The sequence below is a fragment of the Lynx rufus genome, unplaced genomic scaffold, assembly GCF_022079265.1.
Source record: "Lynx rufus isolate CCGP_SWC_20201006 ecotype Redwood Valley unplaced genomic scaffold, mLynRuf1.p SCAF_7, whole genome shotgun sequence".
NCBI lineage: Eukaryota > Metazoa > Chordata > Mammalia > Carnivora > Felidae > Lynx > Lynx rufus.
The window spans coordinates 54,167,318-54,182,513 of record NW_025814889.1 but is presented as its reverse complement, the minus strand read 5'-3'; the positions used below and the strand labels follow the sequence as shown (position 1 = coordinate 54,182,513).

The 15,196-nt window shown below is 34.4% G+C and overlaps 1 protein-coding gene across 4 annotated transcripts in view; it reads left to right on the top strand.

The window, feature by feature from the left end:
• The window catches only part of SLCO1A2 (solute carrier organic anion transporter family member 1A2), a 54,384-nt gene extending 40,495 nt beyond the window's left edge, over positions 1-13,889 (top strand). For 3 of the 4 annotated variants that reach the window (XM_047066910.1, XM_047066909.1, XM_047066912.1), the window contains 3 exons: positions 294-358; positions 900-1,017; positions 13,670-13,889. In XM_047066910.1, coding sequence (XP_046922866.1) covers positions 294-358; positions 900-1,017; positions 13,670-13,889 — 403 coding nt within the window. The remainder of the gene's footprint in view (positions 1-293; positions 359-899; positions 1,018-13,669) is intronic. The other variant, XM_047066911.1, reaches the window with a different exon arrangement.
• The last annotated feature ends 1,307 nt before the right edge of the window (positions 13,890-15,196 follow it).

The following is a 15,196-nucleotide window of genomic DNA, read 5'->3' as shown; positions in this document are numbered from 1 at the left end:
CTTCAATAAATGGATACTGGGGTAGAAACTGATATGAAATATTTTCTTCTTTGATAATTTTCTGATAATAATGAGCAAAAAAATGATAGGTAAAATGCCAAGAATCAAAAGTAGGGCTCGTGTGTAGACTACAAACTGGATAATCAGGCCTTGGATAACCAAGATCTGAGCATGCAAAAAAAATGTTCTAGTGCCCAGTGTGTTACCAGCATTTACAAACAATTTTTTAAAGAAACTACAACAGCGTTTAAATCTCTATTTTCATTTTATTTATGAATTTACTTATTTTTTAGGTGTATCAAGCCTGAAGAGAAGTCTCTTGGTGTGGGGTTACATACATTTTGCACAAGAGTATTTGGTAAAAATTGTTATTTTTTTCCAGCATCATATCAGACCACTATTAACTACCAAGTAAATGAAATCATTCTCTCCAAGACTAGCAAATATCCCTTCTGTTTGCAGCACTTAGTAATTTGTATGAGAATAAGGTACAAGAAGAAATGGAGAATTTCCCCTTTTTCTTGAAAAAGACCTATCTGAACTTAATTTTGCTTTTCAGCTTTTAGAAGATTTGAAAAGCAAATGAACAAAAAATACTTTGTTAAAGTAAAATGTATACATGATTGGTACAAAAAATTGCAGAAAAAATATAGAGAGTCATTAATTCAATGATTTTCAATATCAGTGATTTTTATGTTGCATTTATCCATCACATTACTTATCCTTTATAACTTAGAAATGTTACAGTAAAAGTAACAACTTCTGATATGTAAAAATAAAATGTAAAGCATTCTATTCATACTTTATTCTACAGAGAAAATGGAAATGTTTACAAACAAGATAATGTACCTTAATTCTTACCTTGTTGATGTTTTTTTTTCTCCCCTCTTTAACTGTAGCTGGAATTCCTGCACCTATATATTTTGGAGCTTTAGTGGATTCCACATGTTTACACTGGGGAACTTTGAAATGTGGTGAGTCAGGAGCATGCAGGATATATGATTCAGCCAATTTCAGGTAAATATAATAATCTTTTTTTAAAAGAATTGCTTTCTAAGCACAGACTGTACATAAAATGACAACATTCAAGTATAACACTTTCTTTTTCAGTTACTAGACTACTTTTGGCTGTGCTTCCAGAACATATGCTAATATTACATCTCTATTCCTTATTTATATATCAGAATTTTATTTCCTCAATATTTTCAAACTACTTGGTAAATATAAGCATGGATAACTCCCTTAACCTAGCCTTTCAAAATAATCTTTGTTAAATTGTTTGCAATCAACGCATTATTGAAGGTAATAGCTATACATAAACTACCTTTAAAAATTATATTACTCTTTAAAGTATCCTCATTGCATCCTACATCATTTCAGCATCTTACTAGCCTGAATCTTTACTTCTTTTTACATCTACCTCTACTTTTTGAAATATTTTTCCTTCTTCGTTAAATTTTGCTGACACAAAATTCTTCATGTCTCATAAAGTCTTATTCTTTTGTTAGTATAAATCTGATTTTAAACAAAACTCAACATAATGTGTTTTTGAACAAAATACTTCCATTTGCTCTATTTCCATGTTCTTTTTTATCTGGAGACCTGAATTTTGTTTAGATCTGTATCAATTTCTCTTGATCGTACAAAATTGAAAGTACAAAAATTCTTTCATTTACTAAAAAACAATTTAGCATTGTTTAAAACATTCTAAGGTCTTATTTTGATTAGTAAAAGGATATATGGCAAGTACTGTGAAGAGAGCAGACAGCATGAGATTCATGTTTTCATCAGTGCTCTGTTCCCCAAAAGCTCTTCAGAGGTAATGTGAAGGTGGGCCCACGTACATACCTTCACAGTTGAGAAACACTGAGGATCACTGGTATAGATTGGCCTCATCCTGCTGCCAAGATTCCTGTTGATAGTAGCCTTAATTAAATGCTATTTTAGACAAGATGATTTTATTTGTTAGCATCCTCTATCAGTCAGATTAATTAGAGTGGCTGATAAAGTGTACTCGTGAGAAAATTTACCAGATGGTGTAGAGTAGAAACAGGAGGTGGATATTGTTGGTAAACAGTTCTCCATGAGTCTCTTACATTTCTGCATATCTTATTAGCAGAGGATTTTGTTTTGGACTATCTTTTCAAGGATGTTTGAATAGTAAATGATCTTGGAGTATGTAGATGATGTTTTCCTATGGAGCAGAGTTTGCTGTCTAGGATGATAAAAGTAATAACTCTCTCTAAGACTGGCAGATTTTCTTCCAACCCGTTTAAAAGAATGGGATTTCCTAATTTCAGGCTTTCTTAGCTGTGAACAAAACCCATTGTATGCACAAAATTCACATAGGTTTCCCATGGTGTGATTTCTTTGGGACTTAAAGGTTAAGGAAAACCAACCTGAACATGAAGCTTGTGATGATTGTTGTACTGTGAGTAAAAATGTCCTTTGTCTCTGGCCTGGAAGTCTCGTATCTCCAGCCAGCATCCATGCAACTATGTCAGGCTAAACTGTCCGTTTAAAATCCAGGGAAAATCTAGGACTCTTTTACAGTTCGAAGAATAGAAATACTGACTAACTTTAAATTATGCCAAAAATGTAAAGATATAAGGATGGCCACTTACATTTATTCCAAGCTAGTAGAAAGGAATAAAAGGATTAAGGAAAATTCAAGGGAAGTAAGAAATAGGAAAATAAAAGCACACAAAATAAGTTGAAAAAATAAGCCTAAATACGTCAGGTTTCATAATAAATGTGAACCAACTGAACTTGCTTAAAAGATACTTCCATGTGAGTTTCAGTGTTTTCAAAATTCCAGCTATATGTTGCTTACAAGACATAGCTTAAAATATATATGTGAAGAAAGATTGAAGAGAAAGGTCAGGAAAAAAAATACCAGGCAGATATTAAATCAAGCTTTTGTGATTATATTAATGACTGTAATACAAAATAGAATTTAAGGTGAAAAGGATTAACAGTTAAATAAGGATATTACTTAGTAATAAAAAAACACTTTATCAATAATATGTAACAGTCATCAACCCATATATAATTATCAACCTAATCTCAAATATATAAAACAAAAAATTTACAAAATTACAAGAAGAAATCTACAGAGTAGAAAATTTCAACACACTTTTCCAAAAGGAAATATAAAATATAGGCAAAAAGTTACTGAGGATACAGAAAAATTTGAATCACCAAATTGTACAAGAGTTATCTACTAGATATACAGCAATTTAAAAAACCCCAACCAATAGAATATATATTTTTTCTCAAGCCTATAAAAAACATTACAACTAAGTCTAATGTCACAAAGTTAAAAAAAAAAAGTTTGATACCTTACAACCATTGTTTTCTGTCCATAATGCAATGCAATTAGAAATCTATGATAAAATGTTCCCAAAACCTCACATTTGAAATTACTTACAGGTCAAAGCATAAATTATAATAAAAATAATGAAATAACTAAAACTCTATATCAGTGAAAGCACTGCAGAGGAAAATTTGTGGGACAAAGCTAAAACAATACTCAAAGGTATATTTAGAACTTTATATGTATATATACATATTTTTTTAAGACTAAAAATTAATGAACTCATTATTTATAAAAAGGACAACAATGTAATTTCAAATAAGGTAGAAAAGCCTGATAAGTAGCTCAATAAGTTATGTATTGATATATTTCTTATTTCAAATAAGAACAATAGATATAATTTTAAATTTGAAAGGGATATATCTGGGTTCAAAGATAATATATTGGGCGCCTGGGTGGCTCAGTTGGTTAAGCGTCCGACTTCAGCTCAGGTCGTGATCTCATGGTTTGTGGGTTCGAGCCCCACGTCAGGCTCTGTGCTGACTGCTCAGAGCCTGCAGCCTGCTTCAGATTCTGTCTCTGGCTCTCTCTGCCCCTCCCCCATTTGTGCTCTCTCTTTCTCTAAAATAAAAATTAAAAAAAAAAAAAGATAATATAAACATCATTCTGGACATCCAGTTTTCCTGAAGTAGAAATTGAACAGCAACATAAAGGAATAAATAAAAGCTGAATACAAAGGCTAATGCAAAGCCTCTAAGCCTAGAAACAGGAAGTGGTTTCTGGGTGATCAGTTTCCAAAGAAAAAATAAAGTATTTCCAAGGAGTCAATAGATTAGATCCAGATTCAGTGCTTAATCCATGAGGTGGTGTTGAACACCCATGAACTGGGTTGAGTAGTGTCCCTCAAAATTTCATGTCCACTCATAACCTCAGTATATGACTTTATTTGGAAATAAGTTGTTTGTAAATAAGTCTTTAAATTAGTGAAATTAAGATGAGGTCCTTCTGGATTAGAGTGGGCCCTAAATCAAATCACCAGTGTCCTTATAAGAAGAGGAAAAGAGGCATAGAGACACATATATACGGGATGAATCCTGTGTGAAGGCAGAGGTAGAGATTGCATTGTTGCATCTACAAAACAAGGAATGCTATGGATTGCTGCCAGTAGGTAGGAAGAGTCAAGGAAGGATTCTTTCCTGGAGTCTACTGAGGAAGCAAACTTTGGCTTCAGATTTCTAGCCTCCAGAACTGTGAGGGAATAAATTTACTTTGTTTTAAGCCATCAGGTTTGTGGTGCTTTGTTATAGAGGCCCTAGGAAACAAATACAAACCTCTTTGTAAAAGAGGTTTTAAAAGAATCTCTTTAACACATCATTGTTATGTTACTAAGGAGGAACTAAGACATAGATATATCCAAGAACCAGACCAAACAATCTGTTCTCCTTGTGATTAATCCCAGTATCACTATAAAAAAATCACCTTTATAAAAACTCAGTCTGACCTCAGGAACAAAGGAAAAGCTATTAGATTTAGAAGAATAAATACAGAGAAAGAGCAAACAGAACAAATTTGGAAGAATAAATACACAGGAAGAAAACCAGAACAAACAGTCAACAAAAACAACAAAACATTCAAAATTGTTTAGTTTTGCAAGCTAAAACTTAAAAACACATGAACAAGAGGAGCCAAGATGGCAGAAGAGCATGGAAGTTTTTTGAGTGTCTTGCATCCATGAAATACAGGCAGACAAACACTAAACCATCCTGCACACCTAGAAAACTGATCTGAGGATTAACACACAATCTGCACAACCTGAACCACAGAATTCAGCAGGTATGTGACATGGAGTGGTGAACTTGGGAAGACAGAAGCCACAGAGGGCAGGAAGCTGCTTTTGTGTGTGGAGAGAAGACAGAGACAGGAGGAAAATATGGGAAAATCACCCCTCCCCAAAAGCAGCTGGAGGAAAAGAGGAAAATTGGAAACAGCCACAGGGACTGAAGTAAAAAGAAACGAGTAAGGAGAGGGTTTAAATTCCATTAAGACTGTAAACAGGAGGAGCACAGAGTCTGAACTCTGCAGCTTGATACCTGATGGTGCTCTGGTGGAAAGAGCAAATCCCAAGGAGCAGAGTGGGGTCCAGGAGGTTCTCAGGCCACATGGGGAGAAGCAGTTCCACTGCTGGAAGGACATTTGGTAGAGGCTGTGAGGCCACCTGGGCTCAGCAGGCCCCAGAAGGCGGCCACATTCGCTGGTGTTGGAACAACGTCTTTAAGGGTGAAGCCTGGTGCCAGATGTGTGTTGTGATTTTCCATAATCCCTGAAATGCTGCTGCTACACTATCTTGTGAACTTTTTCTGGGGTGGGCTGGCATCTGGCCACAGTCTCAGGGCACCAGCAGCAGCAGGGTCCAGCAAGCATTCCTGGGTGCAGCCAACATTTGGCCATTGCTCAGTGAGATCCTCCCGCAGAGAGGCTGAATGGGTCAAAGCTGCACAGAAGTAAGGGGCCTGGGAAAACAGTCGCATCTGAGATAAAACTCAGGAGAGAGGTACTGCCTGGGGCTTGGTCACAGACAGTGAAAAAGCAGGAAATGGAGAAAAGCTGAAGACAGAGGACAGATGCATGATTGCTAGTTGCAGAAAACAGAGTTCCAATACTAGAGACTGGGTAGCTGGGTGACACCATTTTCACCGCTTTCATGTATGTGCATACGCACCTACAAGCACCACAACAATCGACCCCAGTAGGCTAACAGCGCCATCTAGTGGAGAATGGAGCCAGTACACTAAGCCCTGCCCAACTGGGCCAACCTCTGTCTTTAAGAACACAAGCCTCACCGCCTGCTTAGTTTTTGGACTATAAAATGCTTCATAGTTTGACTTCTAGGGGGAAACGAAGTAATTTCAGTTGTATTTCAGTCTGTTAGACAGTCAAACTATTCAATTTTCTTTCTTTTTTCTCTTTTTTGATTCTTTTTTCTTGAATACAGAAAGAGAAAAAAATCATTTTTATTTTCAATTTTTATTAAAAATATTTTTCTTTAATTTTTTTCTACTATATTTTTTACTTTGCTTAATTTTTTTTCAAATTCTATTTTACTTTGGTCATTTCATTTTAGTCTACTTCAACGTATTCATTTTTTCAAATTTTCAAATGATTTCTTTTTTTCTCCCCTTTTTTCTCTAATCTATCAAGCTACTTTCAACACCAAGACCAAAACACACTTAGGATCTAGCATCATTTATTCGATTTGTATGTGTGTGTGTGTTCTTTGTTTTTAATGTCTTAATTTTAATATTTTTTTAATTTTAATTTTTTCTACCTCATTAATTCCTTTTCTCCCTTCAAAATGACTAAATGAAGGAATTCACCCCAAAAGAAAGAGCAGGAAGAAATGACAGCCAGGGACTTAACCGGCACAGATACAAGCAAGATGTCTGAACCAGAATTTAGAATCACGATAATAAGAAGACTAGCTGGAGTGGAAAATAGATTAGAATCCCTTTCTGCAGAGATAAAAGAAGTAAAAGCTAGTCAGGATGAAATAAAAAATACTATAACTGAGCTGCAATCTCAAATGGATGCTGTGGCGGCAATGATGGATGAAGGAGAACAGAGAATCAGTGATACAGGACAAACTTATGGAGAATAATGAAGCAGAAAAAAAAACAGGGAGATTAAGACAAAAGAGCACGATTTAAGAATTAGAGAAATCAGTGACTCACATCAGAATCATAGTGGTCCCAGAGATGAAGAGAGAGAAAAAGGGGTAGAAAGGTTATGTGAGCAAATCATAGTGGAAAACTTTCCTACCCTAGGGAAAGACAGAGACATCAAAATCCAAGAAGCACAGAGGACTCCCATTAGATTCAACAAAAACTAACCATCAACAAGGCATATCATAGTCAAATTCACAAAATACACAGGCAAGGAGAGAATGATGAAAGCAGCAAGGGAAAAAAAGTCCCTAACATACAAGGGAAGATGGATCAGGTTTGCAGCAGACCTATGCACAGAAACTTGGCAGGCCAGAAAGGAGTGGCAGGATACATTCAATGTGCTGAATCAGAAAAATATGCAGGTACGAATTCTTTATCCAGCTAGGCTGTCATTCAAAATAGAGGCAGAGATAAAAAGTTTCCAAAACAAAACTTAAAGGAGTCTGTGACCACTAAACCAGTCCTGCAAGAAATATTAAGGGGGACTCTCTGAGGGGAGAAAAGATGAAAAATACATACATACATACATACATACCAAAAACAACAAATATTAGAAAGGACCAGAGAACACCACCAGAAACTCCAACTCTACAAACAGCATAATGGCAATAAATTCATATCTTTCAGTACTCACTCTAAACGTCAATGGACTAAATGCTCCAATCAAAAGACACAGGGTAACAGAATGGATAAGAAAAGAGGAACCATCTATATGCTATTTACAAGAGACCCACTTTAGACCTAAAGACAACTTCAGATTGAAAGGAATGGGACAGAGAACCATATATCATGCTAATGGTCAAAAAAAGAAAGCCAGAGTAGCCATACTGATATCAGACAATCTAGACTTTAAAATAGAGACTGTATCAAGAGATGAGGAAGGGCATTATATCATAATTAAGGGGTCTATCAACCAAGAAGACCTAACAACTGTAAACATTTATGTGCCAAATAAAGAAGCACCCAAATATATAAATCAATCACAAACATAAAGAAACTCATTGGTAGTAATACCATAATAGTAGGAGACTTCAACACCTCACTCACAGCAATGGACACATCATCTAATCAAAAAACCAACAAGGAAACAATGCTTTGAATTACACTTGGACCAGATGGACTTAACAGATATATTCAGAACATTTCATCCTAAAGCAGCAGAATATACATTCTTCTCCAGTGAACATGGAACGTTCCTCAGAATAGACCACATATTGGGATACAAATCAGTCCTCAGCAACTACAAAAAGATCGAGATCATACCGTGCATGTTTTCAGACCACAATACCATGAAACTCAAAATCAACCACAAGAAAAAATTTGGAAAGGTAACAAATACTTGGAGACTGAAGAACATCCTACTAAAAATGAATGGGCCAACCAAGACGTTAAAGAGGAAATTAAAAATTATAAGGAAACCAATGAAAATGATAACACCACAACCCTAAACCTCTGGGACACAGCAAAGGCGGTCATAAGAGGAAAGTATATAGAATCCAGGCCTTCCTAAAAAAGGAAGAAAGGTCTCAGATACACAACCTAACATTACACCTTAAAGAGATGGAGAAAGAACAGCAAATAAAACCCGAAAACAGCAGAAGACAGGAAATAATAAAGATTAGAGCAGAAATTAATGCTATCAAAAAAAAAAAAAAACCAGCAGAACAGATCAATGAAACCAGAAGCTGGTTCTTTGAAAGAATTAACAAAATTGATAAAACACTAGTCAGTTTGATCAAAAAGAAAAAGGAAAGGACCCAAATAAATAAAATCAAGAATGAAAAAAGAGAGATCACAACCAACACAGCTGAAATAGAAACAATAATGAGGATATTATGAGCAATTATATGCCAATAAAAAGGGAAATCTGGAAGAATTGGACAAATTCCTAGAAACATATACACTACCAAAACTGAAACAGGAAGAAATAGAAAATTTGAGCAAACCCATAACCAGTAAAGAAATTGAATTAGTAATCAAAAATCTCCCAAAAACACAAGAGTCCAGGGCCAGATTGTTTTCCAGGGGAAATTAACCAAACATTTAAGGAAGAATTAATGCCTATTCCTTTGAAGCTGTTCCAAAAAATAGAAATGGAAGGAAAACTTCCAAACTCTTTCTATGAAACCAGCATTACCTTGATTCCAAAACCAGGCAGAGACCCCACTAAAAAGGAGAACTATAGACCAATTTCCCTGATGAACATGGATGCAAAAATCCTTAACAAAATATTAGCCAACCGGATCCAACAATACATTAAAAAAAATTATTCACCATGACCAAGTTGGATTTATACCTGGGATAGAGGGCTTCTTCAATATCCACAAAACAATTAACGTGATTCATCACATCAACAAAAGAAAGGACAAGAACCATAAGATCCTCTCAATAGATGCAGATAAAGCATTTGACAAAAACAGCATCCTTTCTTGATAAAAACCCTCAAGAAAGTAGGGATAGAAGGATCATACCTCGAGATCATAAATGCCATATATGAACGACCCAATGCTATTATCATCCTCAATGGGGAAAAACTGAGCGCTTTCCATAATGAGACAGGGATGTCCACTCTCGCCACTGTTATTCAACATAGTATTGGAAGTCTTAACCTCTGCAATCAGACAATACAAAGAAATAAAAGGCATCCAAATTGTCCAGGAGGAGGTCAAACTTTTACTCTTCACAGATGACATGACAATCTATATGGAAAACCCAAAAGATTCCACCAAAAAGCTGCTACAACTGTTTCATGAATTCAGCAGTTGTAGGATATAAAATCAATGCACAGAAATCGGTTGCATTCCTATTCACCAACAATGAAGCAACAGAAAGAGAAATCAAGGAATCAATCCCATTTACATTTGCACCAGAACCCATAAAATACCTAGGAATAAATTTAACCAAAGAGGTGAAAAATCTATACACTGAAAGCTATAGAAAGCTTAGGAAATAAATTGAAGAAGATACAAAAAAAAAATTGAAAAAATTCCATGCTCCTGGATAGGAAGAACAAATATTATTAAAATGTTGATACTACCCAAAGCAATCTACATATTCAATGCAATCCCTACCAAAGTAACACCAGCATTCTTCACAGAGCTAGAAGAAATAATCCTAAAATTTTATGGAACCAGAAGAGACCCCAAATAGCCAAAGCAATCTTGAAAAATAAAACCAAAGCAGGAGGCATCACAATCTCAGACTTTAATCTATACTACAAAGCTGTAATCATCAAGACAGTATGGTACTGGCATAAGAGCAGACACTCAAGTCAATGGAATGGAATAGAGAACCCAGAAATGGACCCACAAATGTGTGGCCAACTGATCTTTGACAAAGCAGGAAAGAATATCCAATGGAATAAACACAGTCACTTCAGCAAGTGGTACTAGGAAAACTGAACAGCTACATGCAGAAGAATGAACCCAGACTACTTTCTTACACCATACACAAAAATAAACTCAAAATGGATGAAAGACTTCAATATAAGACAGGAAGCCTCAATCCTTGAGGAGAAAGCAAGCAAAAACCTCTTTGATCTTGGCCGCAGCAACTTCTCTCAATACGTCTCCAGAGGCAAGGGAAACAAAAGCAAAAATGAACTACTGGGACCTCATCAAAATAAAAAGCTTCTGCACAGTGAAGGAAACAATCAGCAAAACTAAAAGGCAACCGACAGAATGGGAGAAGATATTTGCAAATGACATATCAGATAAAGGGCTAGTATCCAAAATCTATAAAGAACTTATCAAACTCAACACCCACAAAACAAATAATCCAGTAAAGAAATGGACAAAAGACATGAATAGACACTTCTCCAAAGAAGACATCCAATTGGCCAACAAACATATGAAAAAATGCTCAACATCATTCATCATCAGGTAAATACAAATCAAAACCACAATGAGATACCACCTGACACGTGTCAGAATGGCTAACATGAACAACTCAGGCAACAATAGATGCTGTCAAGGATGCGGAAAAGAGGATCTCTTTTGCATTGTTGGTGGGAATGCAAGCTGGGGCAGCCACCCTGGAAAACAGCATGGAGGTTCCTCAAAAAATTAAAAATAGGACTACCCTACAACCCAGCAATTGCACTACTAGGTATTTATCCAAAGGATAGAGGTGTGCTGTTTCAAAGGGACATATGCACCCCAATATTTATAGCAGCACTACCAACAATAGCCAAAGTATGGAAAGAGCCCAAATGCCCATCGATGGATGAATGGATAAAGAAGTGGTGGTAGGTATATACAATGGAGTATTACTAGGCAATCAAAAAGAATGAAATCTTACCATTTGCAACTACTGTTGCCATTTGCAACACTTATGCAAAGTGAAATTGATCAGTCAGAGAAAGACAAAAATCCTATGACTTCACTCATATGAAGACTTTAAGAGACAAAACAGATTAACATAAGGGAAGGGAAACATATAATATAAAAACAGGGAGGGGGACAAAACAGAAGGGACTTTTAAATATAGAGAACAAACAGAGGGTTACTGGAGGGGTTGTGAGAGGGGGGATGGGATAAATGGGTAAGGGGCATTAAGGAATCTACTCCTGAAATCATTGTTGCACTATATGCTAACTAACTTGGATGTAAATTTAAAAAAAAAATTAAAAATTCTGAAAAAAAAATGAACAAATCTAATGGTAAAAAAGATAAGCACATAAATTCCCAATGAAACATGACTTCATTCCTGATTAAATTTCATATAATGTAGGAATTTGACAAAGACTTTAAAATAAGTATGCTTAACCAGCTCAATAGGATTAAAATTAATAAATGGCATAATATCCATTAAAAGTTAACAAGAAATGATAGGAAAAATCAAGCAGAAATAAGAATATTAAGAAGAACTCAGGAACATTATAGATTAAATGCATGTTATTGAGATAATAAAAGGAATCCTAAGTATATAATAAATTTGAAGGCAATACAGTTGAGAATTGGTGAACTGGAAGAGAGTACAGAAGAATTTATCTAGAATGTAGATCAACAATGTGAACTGATTCAACAAAAATAAACACCTATGTAATATTAAAGACCAGTTAACAATTAAAACATACACCTCAAAAAAAATTTCTAGAAAAAGAATAGAGGAAATGGCAGATATAAATTTAAAAAAATTAATGGCTTAGAATTTTCTATAATGAGGCATGAATTTTCACTTCAAAATACATTTTAAAGGCATAGTCAAAAAATATATAAATGAGCATATCACAGTAAAATTATAAACATTCAAGATAAAGAAAAATTAATATAAAAATTACCAGAAAAATAAATAGGTGACTTACAAAGAAATAACAATTAAACCAATATTAGATTGGTTGTTTACAGCAACAACACAGCCACATATCTCTGATCCTTATTGCTTTGGGTTTGAGTTGAAAAAAAAACACACACACACAAACCAAAGAGCAAGAAAGGAGCCAATATCACTAAATATAAATCTAAAAATTTTCTTTATGACAGAAGACACTATAGACTATAAAGAATGTTGGTAGTAAATAAAACCTATTGAAGAAAACGTCTGGACAATTGCTAAGTTGGGTACTCTAAGACCCTGAGACATTTTAGAGAAAATCTTGCTAACATACACAGGGAGACATGTAAAAGGAGGTTTACTGCAGTATTGTTGATAACAGAAAAAAAGTCAAACAATACAAGTGTCCAGTCTTGATATTCAGATTGGACAAGTTCAGCATAAGGAAAAAAGTATAGGCTGACTTAACTTATAAATACACATGTATAAATACACATGTATAAATGTGTAAATACACATGTATAAATACATATGCAAAAATTCTAAAAATTAACAAATCAAATGTAATAATGTATAAAACCTCACTAATAGAGTTTAGTCATGCAAGGATGGTTCAACATCAGAAAAATCTATTAACCTAATATACTCTATTAACACAAATAAGGGGACAAAATCCTTGATGTTCTGCTAACTATAGGAACAAAAATAATCTGGTGATACTTTACGCATTCATAATTGAAACTCTGAGCAAATTCAGAATAGAAGAGGAACTTTCTTAATCTGAGTAAAATCATCCAGGGGCGCCTGTGTGCCTCAGCTGATTAAGTGTTCAACTCTTGATTTTGGCTCGGGTCATGATTTCATAGTTGTGAGATTGAACACCGTGTCAGACTTCGTGCTGAGCATGGAGCCTGCTTGCGATTCTCTCTCTACCTCTCTCCCTCTCTTAAAATAAATAAACCTTTTTAAAAAAGCCATGAAAAAGACCCCCACAGAATATATAATATAATACAATTGATGGTTATTCTTTGGAAGCATTCTTATTAAATACTAGAATACAACTGCTGCCATTATCAGTATTGCATTCAAACCAGAGGTTCAATTTGTTGTAAAAAGATTTAAAAAACCCAAAGATAAGAAAAGAAAATAAGTGTGAATTTTCTAGATGAAAATTTGCAAAAAAAACATTTAACAAACAATTAATAAGTGAGTTCAGCAAAGTTGCTTATAAGATTGACATGCAAAACAGCTGCTATTGTCCTCATGGGAATGAAATATTAATAATTAAAGATATTCAAAACTAGCTTGTACTCACCACACTATGTAAGCTTAATATTTAAAAACATTTTTTTTATAGATACATCTACCTTGGTTTGCCAGCAGCTCTAAGAGGATTAAGCTATATCCCAGCCTTTTTAATCCTAAATATTTTGAAGAATCATCATCTACCTGGTGAAAATGCCTCTTCAGGAACTATGCTTACAGAGGCAAAAACTACAAAGAAGGAAAATGAGTGTAAAGATATGGACCAAAATTCCAAAGTTTTGAATGATAATGAGTTGAAAACTAAATTGTAATGCCCTATTTTTTCATGCTTCCCAGAGTTGTGGAATACACTTATAACCAAACTGCTTTTAAAATCAATAGGGGTAAGTGTGTAACTTTTTCTTTTCTTTATGAACCTCAATTTTTTTTTTACCCAAGATAAAAAAATGTTCACTGATGGTATTTCTGAGGCATCCACGGCACTTGAAATTTTCCTCAGAGGACACTTATAACAACCTTCAAAACAGGATATTAGACCCAGTTTTATTTTTTATGTTAAAATAGCAATTTCTCTTTTAACTCATGTGAAATAAGGGTATATATCCCACATCTCCTTTTCCAATTGATCTTAAAAATTTCCTATTAGGAAAATCTGTTTAATTTCATTGAATTTCTGCTTTGTTATTGGGGTTAGAGACTGAAATTCTTATCCTGCTTACATGACTATTTAAATACTTTATGCAAGTTCATCATTTTTATGTGAAAGAAGCTGATGTCTTCTAATTATTTAACTTTTCCTTAAAGAATTTTTCTTTTCTTTAACTGTTCTTTAACTTTTCCTATTCATTCCAGACATGATTGTTTTAAAAATAGATTACTCATTACTATGCCATCACCTACTATCAATTTGTTTTCTGCTTTATTACTCAAGTAATATATTTGCTCATTTTGTTCAGAATACTGAAAAACTGAGTCAGTTTATTAAAAATCATGTAACAAAGATTGTTGGAATTTTTTTTTAGCAGTTCAAACCTGGTGACTAAATTCTCTCTGAAAAACAAGTATCTGTGTCAAAGGATGAAAGTATAATATTAGAAAAAAATAATCCTTAAAAGTTATAGTGTCAGATATTGTCAGAGGAACATTTTCCCAGAAGACAGAGGGATTTATCACAAATAAAAAAAACAAGCTAAGGCCACAGCCAGAGAGCTAAGCAAAACAAATATAAATAACCTTCCTAATGGAGAACTTAAAGCAATGATCATAAGGATAGCCACTGGGCTTGAGAAAAGAAGACATCAGTGAGACCCTTACAAAAGAGATGAAAAAGTTAAAAAAAAGTATCAATCAGAGATGAAGAATCAATAAATGATATTGGAAGCAGGCTTGATGTAATGAACAGCAGGCTGGAAGAAGCAGAGGGATGAATTAGTGACCTAGAAGACAAAATAATGGAAAATAATGAAAGTGAACAAAAGAAAGAATTATACAACCCAAGAATAGACTTAAAGAACTCAGTGGCTCCTTCAAAGTTATTGCCATTCATATTATAGAAGTTTCAGAAGAAGAGGAAAGAGTAAAGGGGGCAGAAATTTTATTTGAAGAAGTAATAGCTTAA